At 58.2% G+C, this 19,672-nt stretch overlaps 3 protein-coding genes across 3 annotated transcripts; 1 reads left to right on the forward strand and 2 right to left on the reverse strand.

The window, feature by feature from the left end:
* On the reverse strand, positions 1-7,332 carry GPR142 (G protein-coupled receptor 142). Its single transcript, XM_059878375.1, has 6 exons — positions 7,187-7,332; positions 6,688-6,877; positions 6,248-6,302; positions 5,163-5,321; positions 4,250-4,408; positions 1-3,428 (listed from the first exon to the last, which is right to left on the reverse strand). Exons 1-6 carry the CDS (start codon positions 7,330-7,332, stop codon positions 2,557-2,559), a joined length of 1,581 nt encoding a protein of 526 aa, XP_059734358.1. The 3' UTR covers positions 1-2,556.
* A 3,288-nt stretch (positions 7,333-10,620) lies between these two features.
* On the forward strand, positions 10,621-15,743 carry BTBD17 (BTB domain containing 17). The gene is made up of 3 exons (NM_001205464.1): positions 10,621-10,705; positions 12,616-12,892; positions 14,624-15,743. Exons 1-3 carry the CDS (start codon positions 10,621-10,623, stop codon positions 15,696-15,698), a joined length of 1,437 nt encoding a protein of 478 aa, NP_001192393.1. The 3' UTR covers positions 15,699-15,743.
* A 1,132-nt stretch (positions 15,744-16,875) lies between these two features.
* LOC112442753 (kinesin-like protein KIF19) lies at positions 16,876-19,664 on the reverse strand. Its single transcript, XM_024981163.2, has 5 exons — positions 19,494-19,664; positions 19,233-19,320; positions 18,178-18,572; positions 17,817-18,024; positions 16,876-17,562 (listed from the first exon to the last, which is right to left on the reverse strand). Exons 1-5 carry the CDS (start codon positions 19,662-19,664, stop codon positions 17,432-17,434), a joined length of 993 nt encoding a protein of 330 aa, XP_024836931.1. The 3' UTR covers positions 16,876-17,431.
* Positions 19,665-19,672: the final 8 nt, after the last annotated feature.

Here is a 19,672-nt window from a genome sequence, read left to right on the forward strand (position 1 = left end):
GAACCATTCAACTTCAGCTTTTTCAGCATTACTGGTTGGGGCATAGACTTGGATTACTGTGATATTGAATGGTTTGCCTTGGAAATGAATAGAGATCATTCTGTTGTTTTTGAGATTGCATCCAAGTACTGCATTTCAGACTCTTCTGTTGACCGTGATGGCTACTCCATTTCTTCTGAGGGATTCCTGCCCGCAATAGTAGATATAATGGCCATCTGAGTTAAATTCACCCATTCCAGGGGAAGGAAAGGGTAGCGTTTATTGCAGGGTGCCAAGTGAGAAGTCCAGGCACCCAGTGCTTTAAAAGCCCGAACTCCTTATTTGGTATGTTAAATTACATGGAAATACATTTGTTGGATGAAAGGAAAACAGTCAAACAAAATAAAATCATAACAGTTTAGTCATTAAACCAAGTCAAAGACTTCAGTTTCTCTTCAAGAGCTATAGGTAATATTCTGTGCAAAGTCCTTGGAGTTATTTTTGCAGCGACTGAAACCCCCACCAGGTGGAAGACGTTAACTGTATGTGGTCCGCGGGCACGTAGGCTCCAGATGGGTTGCAAACAGAAAGGTTGATGATGTTGACTCCTGATTACCTCACTACCCACCAATCAGAAACTCACCCTGCCACCGTCTCCCTCACTCTGTCTAAAAACCTTTCCCCAGGGCTTCCCTGGTGGCTCAGGGGCAAAGAACCTGCCTGCCATGGCAGGAGACAGGTTTGACCCCTGGTCCGGAAACATCCCATATGCCGTGCAGCAGCTAAGCCCGTGCCCCACAACTGTTGAACCTGCACTAGAAACGGTACTCCGCAGCAAGAGAAGCCACCGCAATGAGAAGCCCACATACTGCAGCTAGAGAGTAGCCCCCGCTTCTTGCAAGTGGAGAGAAAACCTGCAGCAACACCCAGAGACCCAGCGCAGCTAGAAATAAATAAATAAGATTATGTTAAAACACAAAACACTTTCCCTAAAAGCCATCAGGGGGTTGCAGCCTTTTGAGCACTAGCTGCCTGGATTCCTATCTCGGCATCTGCAATAAACACGGCACTTTCTTCCACCACAACCCGGAGTTGGTGGACTGGCTATGCTGTGCTGGGGGGAGTGGACCCGCGTTTGGTTTGGTAACAATGGGGGAATCCGCCGTGCCCCTGACCGACTCAGGGCAGGCTGACGTTGCTCAGAGGTCCTCCGTTCTTTCTCTCAGTTTTTGGGACCAGAGGTGCCTCATAATTTTTCAGAATAGAGGAAGGTAATGTGTGGTTTAGACAAAGTAACAGATCTCCAGTCTAGCAGGGTGTAGGGCATCAGCCCCAAATTACACCCGCTGAGTCTGAAATGCAGTCTGCGCAGCTCCCGGCACCAAGACACACCCGAACCGGTGCCTGTTCCGGTCAGGTTTCGCCACCCAATGTGTTTGTGGCAAACGCAGGACACGGTCTTGCTTTTCAGAGCTTTTTGGAATCTAGAACTGTGGACAAAGGATTGGGGACCGTCTTTTCTACCTTATGGGTGCGGCTGAAAGTGCCTTCCTAGACATTCCTGCTGTGGGGAGAGAAGTAGGGAGGGAAGGGGGAAGGTCAAGGGCATTCATTTTGCACTGACTGTTTGCCCGGCGCATATCTGCCTTTTTCGCTTCTGTGATCCCACGAAGGGGTTGGGTGCTGGTGAGGGCCCGCCTGGACCTCCCGTTCAGGGGAAAGGTCAGTTCAGCCTGATCAAGAAGCAGAAAGCAGACTGCTAATGTGTTTACCCAATGCCTGGAGCAGGTGGGAGGTCCGTCTGCTGTCCCTCCCAGCTGCCTTTCCAGGCTGGCACCACCAAAAGGAGAGAGTCTAGGAGGGGCGGGCAGAGCCCCCCTGGCCTCCCGTCAGTGGAGCCATCTCCCTTCCCCGCCTTGGTGGAGAAAGAGCCTTCTTCCCCAAGTGCAGTGAGGTCAGCAGCGTGGCCGGGGCCGCCTCTCCCCTCTCCTGGCCCCTGAGCTAAGAGGGCCTTTTGTTGCTTAGTCCTGCTCCTTGGCAACCATGAAGACTGCAGCCCCGGGCTGTTTGGGGCCCCTGAACCTATTCTGGCTCCAGCGCAGGGAGTCAATCAAAATCAGTCCAGGACACTCAAGACCCCAAGGTCTTTATATCGCCCCAGAGCTGGGACATTGAGTCTACTTAAGACCACTTTCCCAGACAGCTCCTCCCCATTGTTCAGCCCCCACACATGGTTCCCCCTGGCCCAGGAAAGGCCTGGAATCCTGGGGACATCTTCCTCTCTCCCCGGCATTGCCAGCAGAAGCCAAAGAAGTAATTGACGCAGGGAATGAGAGGTGGGCTCCAGGAAGGGGTGGGATAAAAGCAATTCATATTCATCCATCCGTCCATCTATTCATTCGTTCATTCAACCCACCAACATTAATTTAGCTTCCTGGGGAGCCACCCCTGAAGTGAGAAACCTCTCTCCCCACCCCCAGATTGCAATGGAGAGTGTTGATAAAGTTTGTGGGCACAACCACAGACCCCAGTACTCCAAGCATGAGCCACCCCAAGCTCCCTGCGTGGGCTCCTCCTCTACAGTTCTGCCCCCTTGGGGAGTCCCGGAGGCTTCAGCATAGGCTCTGCCACCATGCCCGCTGACCGTGACCCCAGGGTGCAGGGCAGGTGGGCGTCCTGGAAGACCCCTCGGACAGTGGCCCGAAAAGTCTTGCTGACGAAACAGTAGAGGCCGAAGTTGACGGCGGTGTTGAGCATGGCCACCATGTTGGCCACATCCAGGGCCAGGTGGACCCTCCAGTCGTGGTAGACGGGGGCCACGTACAGGTGGTAGAGCATGACAAAGGTGCGGGGTGCCCAGAGGAGGGCGAAGAGCGTGGTGACGCCCAGGAGGATGGCAGTGCTCTTGCCCACCTGGGGCCGCGGCCCGCTCTGGCCCCTCCGCTGCAGCCGGCGGACGATGGCCAGGTTGGCCACCAGGAAAACGCCGCAAGGGACGAAATAGACAATGAGGCAGTGAGCCCACTTGAGCACCTCGTCCAGCGTGCTGGGCGGGTCCGCGTCCCTCCACACATCCAGCCACCAGTAGAAGGGGATGCCAGTGAGCAGCGCAGCGCCGAGGACAGCGGCGACGGCCCGCTGGGCCCGGCCCGGGGACGAGGTGGCCCGGTGGCGCAGGGGGTGGCACAGGGCACTGTACCGGTCCACCGTGAGCAGGACGGCGATCCAGACCGAGGCATGGTTGGCAGCAAACTCCAGGATGTTAGCTGTGCGTACCACGGCCTGGGGCACCTCTCGGGCCAGCACAGCTCCCTGCAGGAGGAAGCCCACGAACACGATGACCACCTGGGTGACGATGTCCGAGGCTGTGAGTGCCAGAAGGTAGTAGTAGGAGGGCTTCCGTGTCCTGGTGGCGAGGCGGGCCAGGGCCACTGTGGTCAGGAGATTGACTGATGGTCACCGAGGTTAGGGAGGGGAGGGGTCAGAGGTTAGAAGGGCTGCCTGGCTGTGCTTTCTCATCGTCCCTCCCCGCCTGCTGCTTCTTGCCTCTCTTTTCCTCTTTCTGGAACCTTCTTAAAGCTCACTTTGTTGGAAAGGTTAAGCAGATCAGCCTTGCCTTGTCCAGCCATGGCACTGCAGGCCACTGCCTTACCAGGCTACAGGCAGGGATGAGCCATTCCCTAATTCCACCCATCCTCTCCTGCATCCATACCACACCCCTGCTCTGCTCTCTGAATGCAGTGGATGGTGCAAGAAGCTTTCAGTGTGACGCTCTGGGCTGTTCTGCATGAACTTAGTCATTCTAGGAGATCCCCATTCCTGGGGGAAGAACGGGGCTGTCTGCTCTGCTGAAAACTTGGGTTTAGCTATTGAGCACGCCAAACTTCTGCAATGGCTCAGCGGTAAAGAATCTGCCTGCAATGCCGGAGATACAGGAGTTGCCTGTTCGATCCCTGGATTGGGAAGATCTCCTGGAGAAGGAAATGGCAACCCACTCCAGGCTTCTTACCTGGAAGATCTCATGGACAGAGGAGCTTGGTGGGCTACAGTCCATGGGGTCACAAAGCGTCAGACACGACAGCCACTGAGCACCCTCGCTTTTACTCCGCTCTATGCTTGGCTCTGCAGTGACCCAGAGCACCCCCACAAGGCAAGAGGAAGGAATCCACGATCCTGGGTCTCAGGGGTCAGCATGGAGGATTGGCACCCACTGAAGGAGGACCCCAATTTCTGGCCCAGCCCTGGACCCCAGACCTCACTCCCCACTCACCAGGCAGCCCCAGGCCCAGAAGGACACTGTAGTAGATGACAGGGATGACCCCAGCCACACAAGGGGACGTCACGGGGCTCTCGGGCTGATGGCCTTCAAACTCCTGGCTCAGCCCACTGCTGTTGGGTGTGGGCAGCAGGGTCACCCATAGCTGGGCAGCTAGGAGGTGCAGAATGGCAGGTTAGAACTTTTGGTCTCTTTCCAGCCTGGCCTGGAGCAGCCCCACCATGACCTTGGCTCTGAGGTCTTTACTCACCCTGGCCCCATGCAGAGCCCCTAGTCAGGTCCAGCCAAACGCAATCCCGACAGCCACGTCCTCTCCACCCCAGCCCACCCCCTCGGGGCCTGGCTCCACTATCAATGGGAAGAAGTACTCAGTGGCCTTTCTTGCCATCTTAGAGATTATTTCTGAATCGCCTGGTTCCCAGGCAGCCTGAGTCAGACAGTCTGAACTGGGGCTTGAGCACCGTGTTCGTAAGGCATCCTGGGTAACTGACCTGGACCCACGGTAACCATGGCAACCGCGCTGCTGTAGCAAACAGCTGCCTCCTCTTCAAGGAGAGATGTGACCAAGTTCTCTCCTTTCTACCCCAAAGAGCATCTCTCTCTCTCTGTCTCCTAGTACCACTGGAGCTGGAAGGGCCCTGGTTTTCAGACAGGGAAACTGAGTCCAGAGGGGTCAGGTGTGACCTGTCTGCCATCACACACATCTAGCTGGTGGCCGATCTGGGATGAGGACCAGACAACATGCTCTGGTCCCTCCCCACCTAGTCTACACTTTCAGATTTTAGGTTTCACCTTCCAGCTCTTGATTTTTTCCACTTCAAGCTCCCCATTCCCACCCTACCTCCAGATTCCTTGCTGACCTTGCCACCTCACTCTCCCTGCCCACCCTGGGTCTTAGGCACCTTACCTGTCTCATCTCCTGCCAGCCGCATGCTCCTGGGTCCTGGGTCACCCTGTGGCTTTTTCCGGGGGTGCCTGCAGCTCGCTCTCAGTTGTTTGCCTGACGATTCTTCCAGCAGCACTGAGTCTGCAGTCAGCACGTGTGAAGCGGTGGGTGGTGGGAGGAGGGTGGGGGAGAAGGGAGGGGGAGGAGGAAGGGGGAGAAGGGGGAGGAGGGTGGGGGAGAAGGGAGGGGGAGGAGGAAGGGGGGAAGAGGGAGGAGGGAGGGGGAGGAGAGAGGGAGAGGAGGGGAGGAGGGGAGGAGGGGGAGGAGGGGGAGGAGGGGGAGGGTGGGGCCCGAGGCCCAGGGGGATGAGCCTGAACAGTCGATACCATCTGGAGCAAAGCAGGATTACGAGGTAGCCTGGGAAGGGAAGGGGCGAGGCTGGAGGGTGGCCTTGGGAAGGGTAGCACTGGCACTCTGGATGGCCTGCCCCGTGCTCCAAGGGCACTGGGAACCGGCCTGGGCTCAGTCTGGCTGTCAGAAACCCTGGGGGCGAGGACTCTGAAGAAAGGCAGATGTGTTCCAGGAGCTGACTCAGAGAGGAGTGGGGGGCAACCCGTGCTGGGGAGGGAGCGCCGAGGCTGCCCTGGTCAGGACACGGATCTGGAGAGGAGCCCCCGGGCCAGGCTGGAAGGAATCGGTTGTGCAGTGGCTGCGGGTGGTGGGTCGAGAAGGAAGCTACCTTGGGGTGGGGTGGGGGTGCTGCTGGCCTGGAAGGATGGCAGGAAGCTGTGCCCAATGCTGGCTGGGACCCCCAGGAGGAGCCGGACCCAGCTGCCAGCAGCTCTGGGAAACCCAGACCCAGCGGCACCCCACAAGCCCTTGTTTTCCTAGCCCTGGTGAAATGGACTGTCCTTCAAGCGGTCACTAGCAAATAAACACCATCCGGCGTGGCTTGCAGTGCAGAGACTGGAATTTGAGCCTGGCCAGCTCTCCCATCCCACGTGGGGAAGAGTCACCAGCACAGCCAGCAGTGGGCGCCCAGGACAGTATGCGGATTGAGTCTGGGGCGAGCTGAGGCCCAGCCTGGAATCGCCTCCCACACTCACCCTCTGGGAATGCCGCAGAGCCAGTCTCTGGGCTCCCTGAGTTAGACCCGAGTCCCTGGGACAGCAAGGAGATCAAACCAGTCCATCCTAAAGGAAATCAACCCTGAATATTCATTGAAGGACTGATGCTGAAGCTCCAAAACTTCGGGTACCTGGTGGGAAGAGCCGACTCGTTGGAAAAGACACTGATGCTGGGAAAGATTGAGGGCAAGAGGAGAAGGGGACTACGGAGGATGAGATGGTTGGATGGCATCACCGACTCAATGGACATGAGTTTGAGTAAACTCTGGGAGATGGTGAAGAACAGGGAAGACTGGTGTGCTGCAGTCGGTGGGGTTGCAAAGAATCGGACACGACTTAGTGACTGAACAACAACAAAGTTAAATCCCACTCTGGGGCTGGAAATACCAGGATGCCCACCTCCAGCCTCACCTTCACACCCAGCCTCGGAACTTACAGAAGTCTTGCTGCTCCCCGGTGGCCAGGTCCTGGCACTGCATACCCCCAAGAGTCCACTGGCTTTGGTCAGGTCCCGTGGGAGGCACGTAGGCACTCAGGTCCCCAGGCAGAGTGTCCGGGACTCCAGCAACAGAGGGTGCAAGAGGCACAGAGAAGTCCCCAGGCCACCACCTCCCTGCACCAGGAGGCTGTGGGTGAGCAGGGGGCCACTTCCAGCCAGGTGCAGGGGTCTCTGCCAACATCTCCCGAGGACCCACCCTATTCCCCACGGGTCACCCTCCCAGCAGCCCCGCAAGCTAACTTGGGACACCTCAACTTCACACGAGAGGGGACTGAAGCTCAGAGAAGTCCAGCAAGTCAGATAAGGCTAAGAGCATGTAAGTGGCAGCAGGCGGAGTTTGAACTCGGCCTTGTCCCTCCTCCAGAGCCGTTTCTGGTCACTCCCTCCTACCGGAAGAGCAGGTGCTCAGGTAGCTTTACCGGGAGGGGAAGTGGGTCAGGTAGATACACCCCTCGGATGCACAAGGCCCTCCATCTGGGGGTGGGTGGGCAGCATGACGCAGGATGCTGAGGCTGGAAGATGGGTACCACCACGGGACAGCCTGGCTTCGGGCGAAGCTTTCCATATCATGTCAGTTACTTTGAGGAGCAATTCTTTCCTGTTTGTCATTGCTGCGCCTCCCACCCCCAAACCCCGGCGGCCTGGAACCTAGACTCCTGATTCCTTGTTTCCCAATCTAAGTGTTCTGGGGCACCCTAGCTCAGGAAGTGAGACATCACAGGTACAAGGGAGGCTGCAGCTGGGACGGGGCTGGGAGCCCACCCCTCCATTCTCCCGTGTCCGCTCACCCTTGCCACAGATTCAGAAACTCTGCATCCTGCCCCAAGCTTACTCTACCAACACTAGCGATTCCTTGCCTCGCCTGTGGCTACTGATATAGCTTCCCAGAAGAGACAGTATGGGGCTACGGAAAGAAAAGCAGAAAAGCAACATCTGAATCCAGGCTCAGCCCCTGTCTGGGCCAGGAGACCTCAGACAAGCCCCTTGGGTCATAGATACTCTTGTCTTAGGTGGGAAGTTGCACTGGTCTCCGGGAATTGTTCTAGCTCAGACTTGCTCTCGAGGAATTACGGAGCTTCCAGATGCACAGGGCAAGATAAAACTGTCTCTGACCTTCCATCTGCAAGACTGGGCAGGGTGGATGCCCCGCTTCCTCTCTCCAGCTCCAAGACTCTCTGTGCAAGGTGCGTGCACACCACACGCACACAAACACAGGCGTGTATACTTCCACACCACACACACACCTACAAACACATGCATGCATATTTGCAGACTGCACACACACACACACATGCGTGCACACCTACACACGTGTGCATTCTTACAGATGGCACACACACACACGAGGGCACACGTGCACAGCACACACGCACATGCATGCACACACTTCAGAAACCCTCAGACTAAGAAAATGAAAACAGAAAATGCGTATTCCTGGAAAGTCAGCCTTTTTGTTCGTTTTTTAAAATTCATTTGGCTGCACTGGATCTTAGTTGCAGCATGCGAGCTCTTTAGTTTTGGCATACAAACTCTCAGTTGCAGCATATGGGACTAATTCCCTGACCAGGGATTGAACCCAGGCTCTCTTCACTGGGAGCTTGGAGTCTTGGCTACTGGATCACCAGGGCAGTCGCTGGAAAGTCAGTTTTTAGATCAGTAGAGGAGTTTCAGGGATGACAAGTTAGAACCAGAAGAGGCGAGGCCCCCAGAGATGGGGAGTCAGAGGTGACCCTGCTGGGTTTTCTGGGTAACCTGGGCCCTCCCCAATTCCTGTACACTTGAAATGCCGTCCATCTAACTCTAGCCAATACAGCTTAGCTTGGGGGTGTACATGACCATCGTCAAGAGGCTAAGAAGACACAGGTACCCTGGCTCCTAGGTGGAGGGTGGGAGATTCCAGCACAGGTGGGTCACACTTCTGAGCCTCAAGGAGACTTTCTTACTGAAAGACCATTTTCTGACTAGTGGGTTCTCTCAGCATTGTCTTTGTAAAAAATCATCAATAACATCCTATTGAACAGCACTGGCCCTGACCCCGCCCTCCCCTCACACTGAGGCTGTCTTGTTGGATTGGGTCAGGGAAGTGGTACAGCCCCCGGGAAGGGCAGGCATACAGCCAGTGGGCAGGGGGTGGCGAATCTGGATGAAGGGAGCTGGGTGTGAAGGTCAGGACAGCCGGGAGGGGTTTCCGCTGGGCCGGACAGCCGAGTCTCTGCCAACCCGGACGCAGCAGGTGCCAGACCCAATTCCAGCTCTCTCTGTGGCTCCAGAGAGGGGTGGGGGTGGAGCTGTTGTGTTTCTCTGTGCCAGCCCGGGGCAGAGATCAATGCATTGAGCCGGTCCCTGGGATTCAGAGAGCAAGGGAGGGCGGGCTCTGACCCAGCCCCAGTGAAGGGCCTGGCCTTGGGAGAAAGGCTAAGCTGGATCTCCCAGGAGCCCCCTACACACACACACATACCCGCCACACACACACACCATTTCAGTTTATCAACTTGGAAGGACTCCCTCCCGTGAGGGTCTGGGCCAGGCCCTACCTGTTCCTGGAAAAGGTGAGGCCCCACCAGCGCCGCCCACCCACCCCCCTGGGCTCCAGACCCCACCTTCTTCTCTCTATTCCTTTGTCCTTAGAAGAGCTCTCCCCTGCACGAACCCAGCTGACACTGTCACCCAGCGTGTCCACTGTCAGGGTGGGTCCTGGCTCTGCTGTGTGTCTCCTGCAGCTTTTATTTTTTTTATTATTATTATTGACTGCACTGGTCTTAGTTGCAGCAAGCCAGATCTTAGTTGCCTGATCAGAGATGGAACCCGGCCCCCCTGCCTTGGGAGCATGGAGTCTTAACCACTGGACCACCAGGGAAGCCCCCTCTGTGGAACTTTGAGATGGGAAAAATTACAGTAGGAAGTTGGACAGAAGCTGGTAAGAGAAACCTTCCAAGGAGGTGAACCAAAAGACCCGAGACCACTTGAGAAGGTGAATTAGAGGAAGAAGGTTCCAGGGCAGCTCCTGGTCAGACGGCTGGCGGGATGCCTGCAGGGGACCAGCCTCAAGCGAGGCGGCCAGCCCGGTTCTGGGTGGGGGTGCTCGGGGCAGGGGTGCACAGCGTGGGGTGCAGCTGCTCTATGCCCGGCCCCGCCATCCTAGCTCACCTTGACCTGGAGCGGGGGGGTGTGATGGCCACAGCCCCCATGTCCCTAAGGCCCATCACCCTCCTCAGAGCACGCCAGGATCATTCTTCAACGAAGGACATGAGAATGACATCAGCTGCCCCACGGGCCCTACTTAGAGCCCTGTCCTCTTTTCTGGAAAGCCAGCCCACCCCAACACAGGAGGGAGGGGCGGGGCCTGGACTGCTGCCTTCTCCTCTTCCAGGCCCTTCCTTTGCAGTCCTTGACTCACCATGGTGCTCCAGCCACGATGCTGCCAAGTGTACTCTGTGCCAGGGTGGGGGTTCAGGGGAGGGGGCTGGGGACCCTCTGGGCTGGTGGCTGCCTCTGGTTCTGGAGCCCTTTGCCTGCCCTTTGGAGAGCCTTCGACTTCCCAGGAGAGGAGTGCCTAGCTGTGCCGGGTGGTAGGAGACGAGGGGGAAGCCGCCGGATCTGGTCCCCTCAGGGGCCCGAGAGCAGCACAATAGCGCCTGGGGAGGCCGCTCTCCAGCTCAACTGGTTGCCTGGGTAACAGCTGGGGCCAGTTTCCACCAATCCAAGGCAGAGGCTGGGTGGGGGGAGGGAGGCCAGCCGGGAAAGGGGGGCGGCCATCCCCTTGGGCTGGATCCTATATAAGGAGGAGGGATGTGCGCGCGGAGAGGTCTGGGCTCCGCCGTTCCTCCCGTGGGCTTGGGGGCAGGGTGCAAAGATGTGCAGGCTGGGCTCTGCCAAGCCTGGGTCCTGGGCCAGCTTCTGGGCCATGCTGACTTTGGTGGGCCTGGTCACTCGTGCAGGTGAGTGGGCAGTGGGCAGGGAGAAGGGGCAAGACCTTCGGGCTCCAACTGCCCATGGCCAGGAGGGGGCGGTGTCCAGCCGGCCGGGCCAGGCACAGAGTTGATTTGATCAGGCAGCTCCGTGGAGGAGGGCAGCTGGCCTCCGAGGGCAGGAGGGCTGGGCAGGCAGGCGGCTTAACCACAGGAAGACCCTTCCACTGCCCATTGTCCCTGGCAGCTGGGCCCAGGCTGGGGAGAGTGGGATCCATCAGCGTTTGGAGCCTTCACTGTGACAGCTTGGGGGATGGCGGGGCTGGAAAATAACCAGGGCTCCTCTCTTAGCCTTTCTCCCTCCCTCTATCTGCCTCTCACCCATACACAGAGGCTCTGCTTTCCTGGGAGCCTCCTCAAGAGTCCACATGGGCCCTGGGACTGTGTGTGTTGTGTGTGTGTGTGTGTGTGTATGTGTGTGTGTGTGTGTGTGTGTGTGTGTTTGCGCGCATGCACACATACACGCACGGCGGGGCGGGGAGGGGGGGCTCATCTGCTCCCCTGGACTCCTCAGTCCGTGTTCCACTTGGGGAAGCTGCTGGCGGTGCTTTCTGTCACTGAGTTTTCCATCCGTAAGCACGTGTCCCCGTCTGACCCTCACGGTGTCCCTGGAAACAGGGGAGGAGGGTCCCGCGTGCCTCGCCTGGAAGCAGGAGGATGCCAGTCCCAAGGCGCAGGTGCCTCGAGAGTCCCGTCCAGGACCCGCTCTTTCTGTGCTTTCTCGGGTCCCCCGGAAGGCCAGTGTAGACCCCTGCCTCCCAGATCAGGATCCAGGAGGGCGGCTGGGCCTGCACCACCCGCCCAGGCTGCAGCCCCCTCCCCTGCTCCGCCCCTCACCTCCCACTCAGAATGTGGGCAGATCCCCTCTGCCTTCCCAGCACCAAGCCCAGCCTCTCCCAGGGCCTTGGGAGGGCTCCTTATCACTTCCTCAGGGAGCCTGTCTCTGATTCCTGCACCTACAGGAGCCGCCACCCGTCACCGCCCTTACTGGTCACAGCCTAAAACCAGAGGCTTATTTGTGTATTTATTGCCTAAGAAGCTAAGTTGTGCTTTTATGAGTGTAAGGAGCTGGTTTGTTTTGTTCACTGTGCTGGTTTGAGCTTCCAGGGGAGTGTCTGGCTTATTGTAAGTGCTCAATAGATCATTTGTTGGGGAATGCACTGCTTTGGGCCAACTATTCTCTTCCAAGGGGTAAGGTGGGCAATTCTTCAGGAGGCGAGGGGGTGGGGACCAAGAGGTTCCTCAATCCTCGCCTAGGCGTCTGACATCATGGAGATCAGCTCTAGACATTAAATTTTTTTTTTTGGATGTGTTGGGTCTCTTGCTGTGTGGGCTTTTCTCTAGTTGCAGCAAGCAGGGGCTACTCTTCATCGAAGTGTGAGGGCTTCTCACTGCAGTGGCTTCTCTTGTTGCAGACCTCAGGCTCAGTAGTTTCAGCTCCCCGGCTCTAGAGCACAGACTCAACAGTCCTGGAGCACAGGCTTAGTTGCTCTGCGGCACGTGGGATCTTCCTGGATCAGGGATCAAACCTGTGTCTCCTGCATGGGCAGGCAGATTTTTACCACGAAGTCACCAGGGAAATCCAGCTCTGGACCTTTTGTCCCATCCTGATTCATGACCTCTCCCTGCCGGGAATCCACCCCCAGCCCCTTCCAAGAGCATCTTCTCAGGGTCTGCTCAGGTTCACGACTTTCCCTGTCTAAGATGTGCTTGTCTGCACACACATGCATCCACGCACTTCACAGGCACAAACGGGAGCACACAGCCTCCCCAGGCTTCCCCTACCCTCTGCCCACATCCAACCACAGGCATCTCCAGCTGGTCCGTCTGCAACCCCAGAAGGCTGCCCTCTCAGGCTGCTCTGTTCCTTCCTGCTGCAGCCCAGAAAGCTGATGTTGGCGGGGAGTCAGCAGGCACCTCCATCAACCACTCCCAGATGCTGCTCCAGCGCCTGCAGGAACTGCTGCGGCAGGGCAATGCCAGTGATGTGGTGTTGCGGGTGCAGGCCATGGGCACCGACGAGGTCCGAGTCTTCCATGCCCACCGCCTGCTGCTGGGACTGCAGAGTGAGCAGTTCCGGGAGCTGCTGAGTAACCAGAGCGAGGTGGTCTTGCAGGAGTCCCGGGACTGTGCTGCCGTCTTCGACAAGTTCATCAGGTGGGGAAGGATCGGGGGAAGACATCCCTTTCCACGTCCCTGGCTTCTCTACTCAAAGGGTGATGGAAGCCCTGGCTCTTAGCCCTGCCCCTTCCCTGGATGGCATTAGGATGACCATGCAACTACCTCCCTCTTCCCTCTTTGCACCAGCTTCTTGCAAAATGCAGCATGACTCCCCTGACTGAAAGCTCTGAATGGTTTGAAGTTAGTTACCAAATACTTTCAAAGCTGTTTCCAAACCTGGCCTTGAGAGCTTTTAAGGACTATAGACTTCTAGGCCCCACCCTGAATCCCGAGCTTCACATTTAGGGCTGGGCCACTGTTTCTTATTTTAATGTTTCTGTGTGGTTTTGCTGTCTGGCCAGGTTTTGAACCACAGGGCTAGGGGGCTGCTTCGTGCTAGCGTTCTGCACAGGGACACTGCCCACACTCTAGTCTGAGAAAATGACCCTGCTTTAATAGTTTAGACAAGATGGCTGCGGAATATTGGTCATTTCTTCAAACTTCCAGGCAACAGAAAGAGAGATAGCACAGAAGGACAAAAGCATCTTTCCTCTACCCCCTAACTGGGAAAGATTGAAGGAAGGAGGAGAAGGCGACGACAAAGGATGAGATACTTGGATGGCGTCACCGACTCAATGGATAAGAGTTTGAACAAGCTCCAGGAGATGGTGAAGGACAGGGAAGCCTGGCGTGCTGCAGTCTGTGGGGTCGCAAAGAGTCGGGCAGGACGGACAGACTGAATGACAATAATCTCTGCCCTCAGTTCAGTTCAGTCGCTCAGTCGTGTCCGACTCTTTACAACCCCAGGAATCACAGCGCTCCGGGCCTCCCTGTCCATCACCAACTCCCAGAGTTCACTCAGACTCAGGTCCATTGAGTCAGTGATGCCATCCAGCCATCTCATCCTCTGTCGTCCCCTTCTCCTCCAGCCCCCAATCCCTCCCAGCATCAGAGTCTTTTCCAATGAGTCAACTCTTCGCATGAGGTGGCCAAAGTACTGGAGTTTCAGCTTTAGCATCAATCTCTACCCTAGTCAGTTCTATTTAACCAGCCTTTCCCCCAATCCCAGTCTGTGCCTTTGTGGACATCTCATTAGCTAGAATTTAGTCATGTGATCTAAGGGATCCTGGGAAACATCTTTTGTTCCCAGAGGCAAACAGCGAAGTTAAATGGCTTGCCCACTCTTATAGCAAGTAACTGGCGGAATATGAATCCGAACCCACACTGTACACGTGGTGAGGGTAGGAGCTACATCTTTCTTGTCCTAGCACAGAGCTCAACCACTCAGTGGGCGCTCAATATAGGAATCATCGACGTGCTCAGTCAGCTAAGTCCTGTCTGATTCTTTGGGACCCCAAGGGCTGTAGCCCACGAGGCTTATGTGTCCATGGTATTTTCCAGGCAAGAATACTGGAGGGGGTAGCCATTTCCTACTCCAGGGGATCTTCCTGACCCAGGGACAGAACCTGCGTCTCCTGTATTGGCAGGCGGATGCTTCACCACTGAGCCACCTGTGCTCAATAAATGCTTGCTTATTTCCACGTCCCACGAGAAACCGGAAAGAAGAGGCGGTGAAGTAGGATGCGCGCGGGAAGGTCCTTCTGTTGGCTCCCTTAATGACGATACTGTCTGCCCAAGGCCGGGTATCCTCGGGACTCAGGAGGCAGCGCTGGATAGGGTAACCGCAGGCCGCCCTGACCGCGCTCCATCTCTGTACCTCTCTGGCAGGTACCTCTACTGCGGAGAGCTGACCGTGCTGCTGGCACAGGCCATCCCCCTGCACCAGCTGGCCACCAAGTACCGCGTGGCCTCCTTGCAGCGGGGCGTGGCCGACTATATGCGCGCGCACCTGGCGGGCGGCGCGGGCCCGGCGGTGGGCTGGTACCACTACGCGGTGAGCACCGGGGACGAGGCCCTGCGCCAGAGCTGCCTGCAGTTCCTGGCCTGGAACCTGTCGGCCGTGGCGGGGAGCGCCGAGTGGGGCGCCGTGAGCCCTGAGCTGCTGGCGCAGCTGCTTCCGCGCTCGGACCTCGTGCTGCAGGACGAGCTGGAGCTCTTCCAGGCGCTGGAGGCGTGGCTGGGCCGCGCGCGGCCGCCGCCGGCTGTGGCCGAGCGCGCGCTGCGCGCCATCCGTTACCCCATGATCCCTCCGGCTCAACTGTTCCAGCTTCAGGCGCGCTCGGCCGCCCTGGCGCGCCACGGCCCGGCGGTGGCCGACCTGCTCCTTCAGGCCTACCAGTTCCACGCCGCCTCGCCGCTGCACTACGCCAAGTTTTTCGACGTCAATGGCAGCGCCTTCCTGCCCCGCAACTACCTTGCGCCCGCCTGGGGCGCCCCGTGGGTCATCAACAACCCAGCACGCGACGATCGCAGCACCAGCTTCCAGACGCAGCTGGGCCCAAGCGGCCACGACTCGGGCCGCCGGGTCACCTGGAACGTGCTCTTCTCGCCACGCTGGCTGCCGGTAAGCCTGCGGCCTGTCTACGCGGACGCCACGGGCACAGCGCTGCCCCTCGCACGCCCCGAGGACGGCCGGCCCCGGCTGGTGGTCACGCCGGCCAGCAGCGGCGGCGACGCGGCGGGCGTGAGCTTCCAGAAGACCGTGCTGGTGGGGGCGCGCCACCACGGCCGCCTGCTGGTCCGCCACGCCTACAGCTTCCACCAGAGCAGCGAGGAGGCCGGTGACTTCCTGGCGCACGCCGACCTGCAGCGGCGCAACTCCGAGTACCTGGTGGAGAATGCCCTGCATCTCCACCTCATTGTCAAGCCCGTCTATCACACCCTCATCCGGACCCCCAAGTAGCCAGGCGGGCCAGGGTGGGAAGCTGAGCATCCCTGAGGCCTCTGGATCAGGAAAATAAAGGCCCAGTAGAGATGGTGCAGAGGGACCGGGATTGGCATGGCCAGTGGAGGTGTCTGTCCTGGCCGGCTGGGGGACCAGGTGCTAGCAGCCTGAGAGCTGGGTGGATAGAAGCCAGGTGGTGGGTGGTAGACCAGATGCCTGGTTTCAGCAGCTGCTTTCTCACTGACCTGAAAGGAAGATTCCTGGTGCTGTGTATGTGTGTGCTCAGCAGTGTTTCAGTCTTTGCCACCTCGTGTACTGTAGCCTGGCAGGCTCCTCTGCCCGTGGAACTTTTCAGGCAAGAATAACTGGAGGGCAATCTGCAGGGGAATCTTCCCAACCCAGGAATCGAACCCATGTCTCTTGCGTCTCCTGCATTGGCAAGTGGATTGTTTATCACCAGCACTACGTGGGAAGCCAGAGCTCTTGGTAGAATAAACCAGCGCTCGGAGCGGCAAGGGGGTGATTAAACCACCCAGTTCTGGGGGCAAAAACAGTCCAAGGAGGGCTCCACAGGTCAGGGACTCCCCATCGTTCATTACCTTTTCCCCAAGGGCCCCCGTCCCCACAGGGGACAGGGCAGGTAAAAGCATCGAGATGGTCAGGTGCACCTTGGGGGTGCTTTCTCACCTGAAACTGAGGGGCTCAGTTGAGCAGTTTCTGAGCCCTGGCTTCCTGGGGTGGGAGGGGTAAGCACAACCCTAAGTCTCTGACCTCTCCTGGGAGGGGGTCTGGGCAGAGACCTCAGAGTCCGGAGGAAAAACGCTTTCCCCCAGGAGTCTGTTGACTGGTGCTCTACAACCAGCCAGAGAAGAAGAGGGTGTGGTGGGAAGAGGGGACTTGGGTTGAATCTTAATCAGTGATGTGCTCGGTAGCTCAGTCGTGTCCCGCTCTTTGCAGCCCCGTGGACTGGAGCCCGCCAGTCCTCTACCCATGGGATTCCTCAGGCAAGAATCTGGAGTGGGTTGCCATTTCTTCCTCCAGGGGATCTTCCTGACCCAGGGATTGAACCCACATCTCTTGCATCTCCTGCATTGCAGGCAGGTTCTTTACCATTAGCACGACCCGGGGAACGGAAGCCCAGTCTGTCAGGACCACCCCACCTTTCAGACAAGGTCTAGTTTCCGGAACAACCAACAAAACTCAAATGGGATTTTTATTGTTAACAAGCAGTTCTGGGGCAGGGGGAAGGTGGAAACGACTGCTGAGTAACAAAGCTAGATTCCTTTCCAGCCCCCAGCCACAGTAAGGGAAATGCCCGGCGGGCCCTTCCCCAGCCATCCAGCATGCCCTTGTCCCAGATGTGGGCCCAGGAGCCCTAATCCCATGAACAGTCCCTCCTTGCTCCACCCCCGCCCCACATTCCTCAGGCCAATCTGGTTGCAGATCTTAGAGAAGAGTTTCGGCAACAGGAGTCTGTGCCCAGGGAGCCCTGGGATCCAGGGCTGGGAAGCCAGGGAGCCCTGCCATCCAGGCCATGCCTCCTGGGCTCAGTTCCCCTTCCCGTTGGCACTGAAGGCACGGAAGTGTGGGGGCAGGCACCCCCATGGTTCCTGGGTCCCAGGGGCCCCAGCCTTCTGAGATCCCGAGCTCCTGATGCCAGGTCATCCCCATCTGCCCAGCCTCCGTCTCCCATTACTGCCACACCCCATCAAGCCTTGGCGGGCAGGAGGGCCGGTTCCGGGCAGGGCCCCTCAGTTGTGCCCAAAGTGCCCGTTTTTGTTTTGGGTGCTTGTGCCATAGGGCAGGCGGGGCATCCGAGCAACCCGTTCGGAAACATCCCCTGGGTTGGAGGGGGCAGCGACAGGGGTGGTGTCCTCGGGGCCTGCAACGGGAAGGGCCAGGAGCTCTGCTTTAAGGCATGCCTCTCCATGCCCCTCTTGTCACCCACAGTGGCTCTGAACTCCCTAGGGGCACCTCCCCTCCAGAGGCCAGTCCCACTAATAGTCTTCAGGAACCCAGTTTCCAGCAAGGGGCAGCCATAGGGGCAGGGAGTTCAACCAGTCTCCTCCCTGGCCTGGCCAAGGGCTCCCCTCTCCCCATTGCTATCCCCGCCCCCCGACACTTGCTGGGACTCACCCAAGCTCTGGCACGGAGGGAGTTTGACCTTGGCCATAGGCAGCGTGGTCTTTCCCAGGGGTCTGATGGTAGGGGTCAGGTGTCCAACCACTGGCATCCTCTGTTCTTCGGTGTGATTCTCCACAGGCCGGGGTCCAGCAACGTGCATCTTGGGGCGGGACAGCTGTGTTGGCTGGAGAGCCAGATGAGCTGGGAGCTGCGTGGGGATCTGATACAAGGAGATGTTGGGTTCAGTTGGGGGAAACTCCATGGAGAGTGGTGCACAGCTAGTGGTACCCTGGGGCCTCTGGAGGAGTCCAGCCTTCAGAACCCGGCAAGGAGGGGGCCCAGACACCCCCAGCTCCTGTCCCTCTAGGCTCACCCCTTGTCCTGTGACTTCAAAGGCCTGGGACCTCCGCTTCCTCTTTGCCTCCAGGGACTCCTCTCGTTTGTTTCTTGGGCTTTTCTCCTGGCCTTGCAGCGGGGGACAAGGGCCATTGCCATGACACTCGACTGCCCGGGATGGCGCCTCGCCTGTGCTGCTGGATAGGCTGTCCTCGCTGGCGGTGTGCTGGAGGGTGGGGCTGGGCGGCCGCTTGCAGGCCAGCGGTCCGGGCGGCCGCACGTCATCAGTCTGGCCCTTCAAGTGCAGGGACAGGCTGCTCTGCTTTATGGTGGGTGCCAGCAGTTGGCGCCCCTTGGCCCCCAGGGCCTGCAAGTGGTGCCGGGCAGCCTTCCCGGCGATGCTCTTGGTGTCGGCCGCGGTCTCCTTCCTCCCTGCGGCGGGACAGAGGGGCACCCACCCCGGGATCAATGCCACGTTTCCCCCCCCCCGCTCCTGCACCTCCAACACCCCCTTCTCTGCTGCAGCTCACCCCAACTTGCAGTTTGAGAAACTTTGGGCAAGTTTCTGAGCCTTCTTTTCATCTGTAAACTGATGATGGTAAAACTAGCCTCAGTGGGTTGGGAAGATTTTTTTTTTTTACCATGACACACGGCATACAGGATCTTAGTTCCCTGACTGGGGATCGAACTTTCACCCGCTGCAGTGGAAGTGCTGAGTCTTAACCACTGGACTGCCAGGGAAGTCCCAGGTTCTGAAGATGGATTGCTGAGATATGAGGGTCACCTGTGGCCACAGGGTAGGGAGGATTCGGACTCTATTTGCTATTACAATTATTTCCGAGTGGGAAGTGGAGGGGGCGTGACCCCAAGTACCATGTGTTCCCCATTCTGGTTTCCAATTGTGTCCCCTGCTCTGTGTGGACAGAGCAGGTGGTTACTCTTCTCTGGGTACTGGTGCCTCTCTTTCTAGAATGATGCCTGGGTGTGTTCAGCAGAGGAGAGGGAAGGAAGGGGCTTCGGCTGGGTGCGCTGAGCTATTGAGATCATGCCAGGCTCAGGCTGATGGGGGGTCGGGGGAGGCAGGGGACACACCTTTGTGGGACAAGGGGATCTCCGACAGATTCTCGATGCTTCCGGGGGAGGAGTTGATCTGGCCGTTCAGACCGACCTGAGTGGCAGCCTGTGAGATGAATGGGTTGGGAAGAGAAGCCATTGGACCCAGCAGGAACCCTATGTCCTCAGAGGGCTGTTTTGGAAAAGTTCCATCCCAACCACTGGATGTCCCTCCCGGGTACTCCCCCACATCCAGGGAACCGTGGGACCCACTGCTCACCTCCTGTGTCACCAGGTTGCCCCCCGGATTGGGGGTGGGGTGGGCAGACAGAAGCCCTTCGCTTGCCAGGCCCGGGAGCTGGTCTTGAACGGGTGGTTGGCTTCACTGAGGTGGGCAGAGGAGGATGGGCAGCTGTTGCCCAGGCTGGTACCATGGGGGTCCCACTGCCACCCTCCTGAGAACTGTTGCATTGTGGGAA

The sequence above is a fragment of the Bos taurus genome, chromosome 19, assembly GCF_002263795.3.
Source record: "Bos taurus isolate L1 Dominette 01449 registration number 42190680 breed Hereford chromosome 19, ARS-UCD2.0, whole genome shotgun sequence".
NCBI classification, from domain to species: domain Eukaryota; kingdom Metazoa; phylum Chordata; class Mammalia; order Artiodactyla; family Bovidae; genus Bos; species Bos taurus.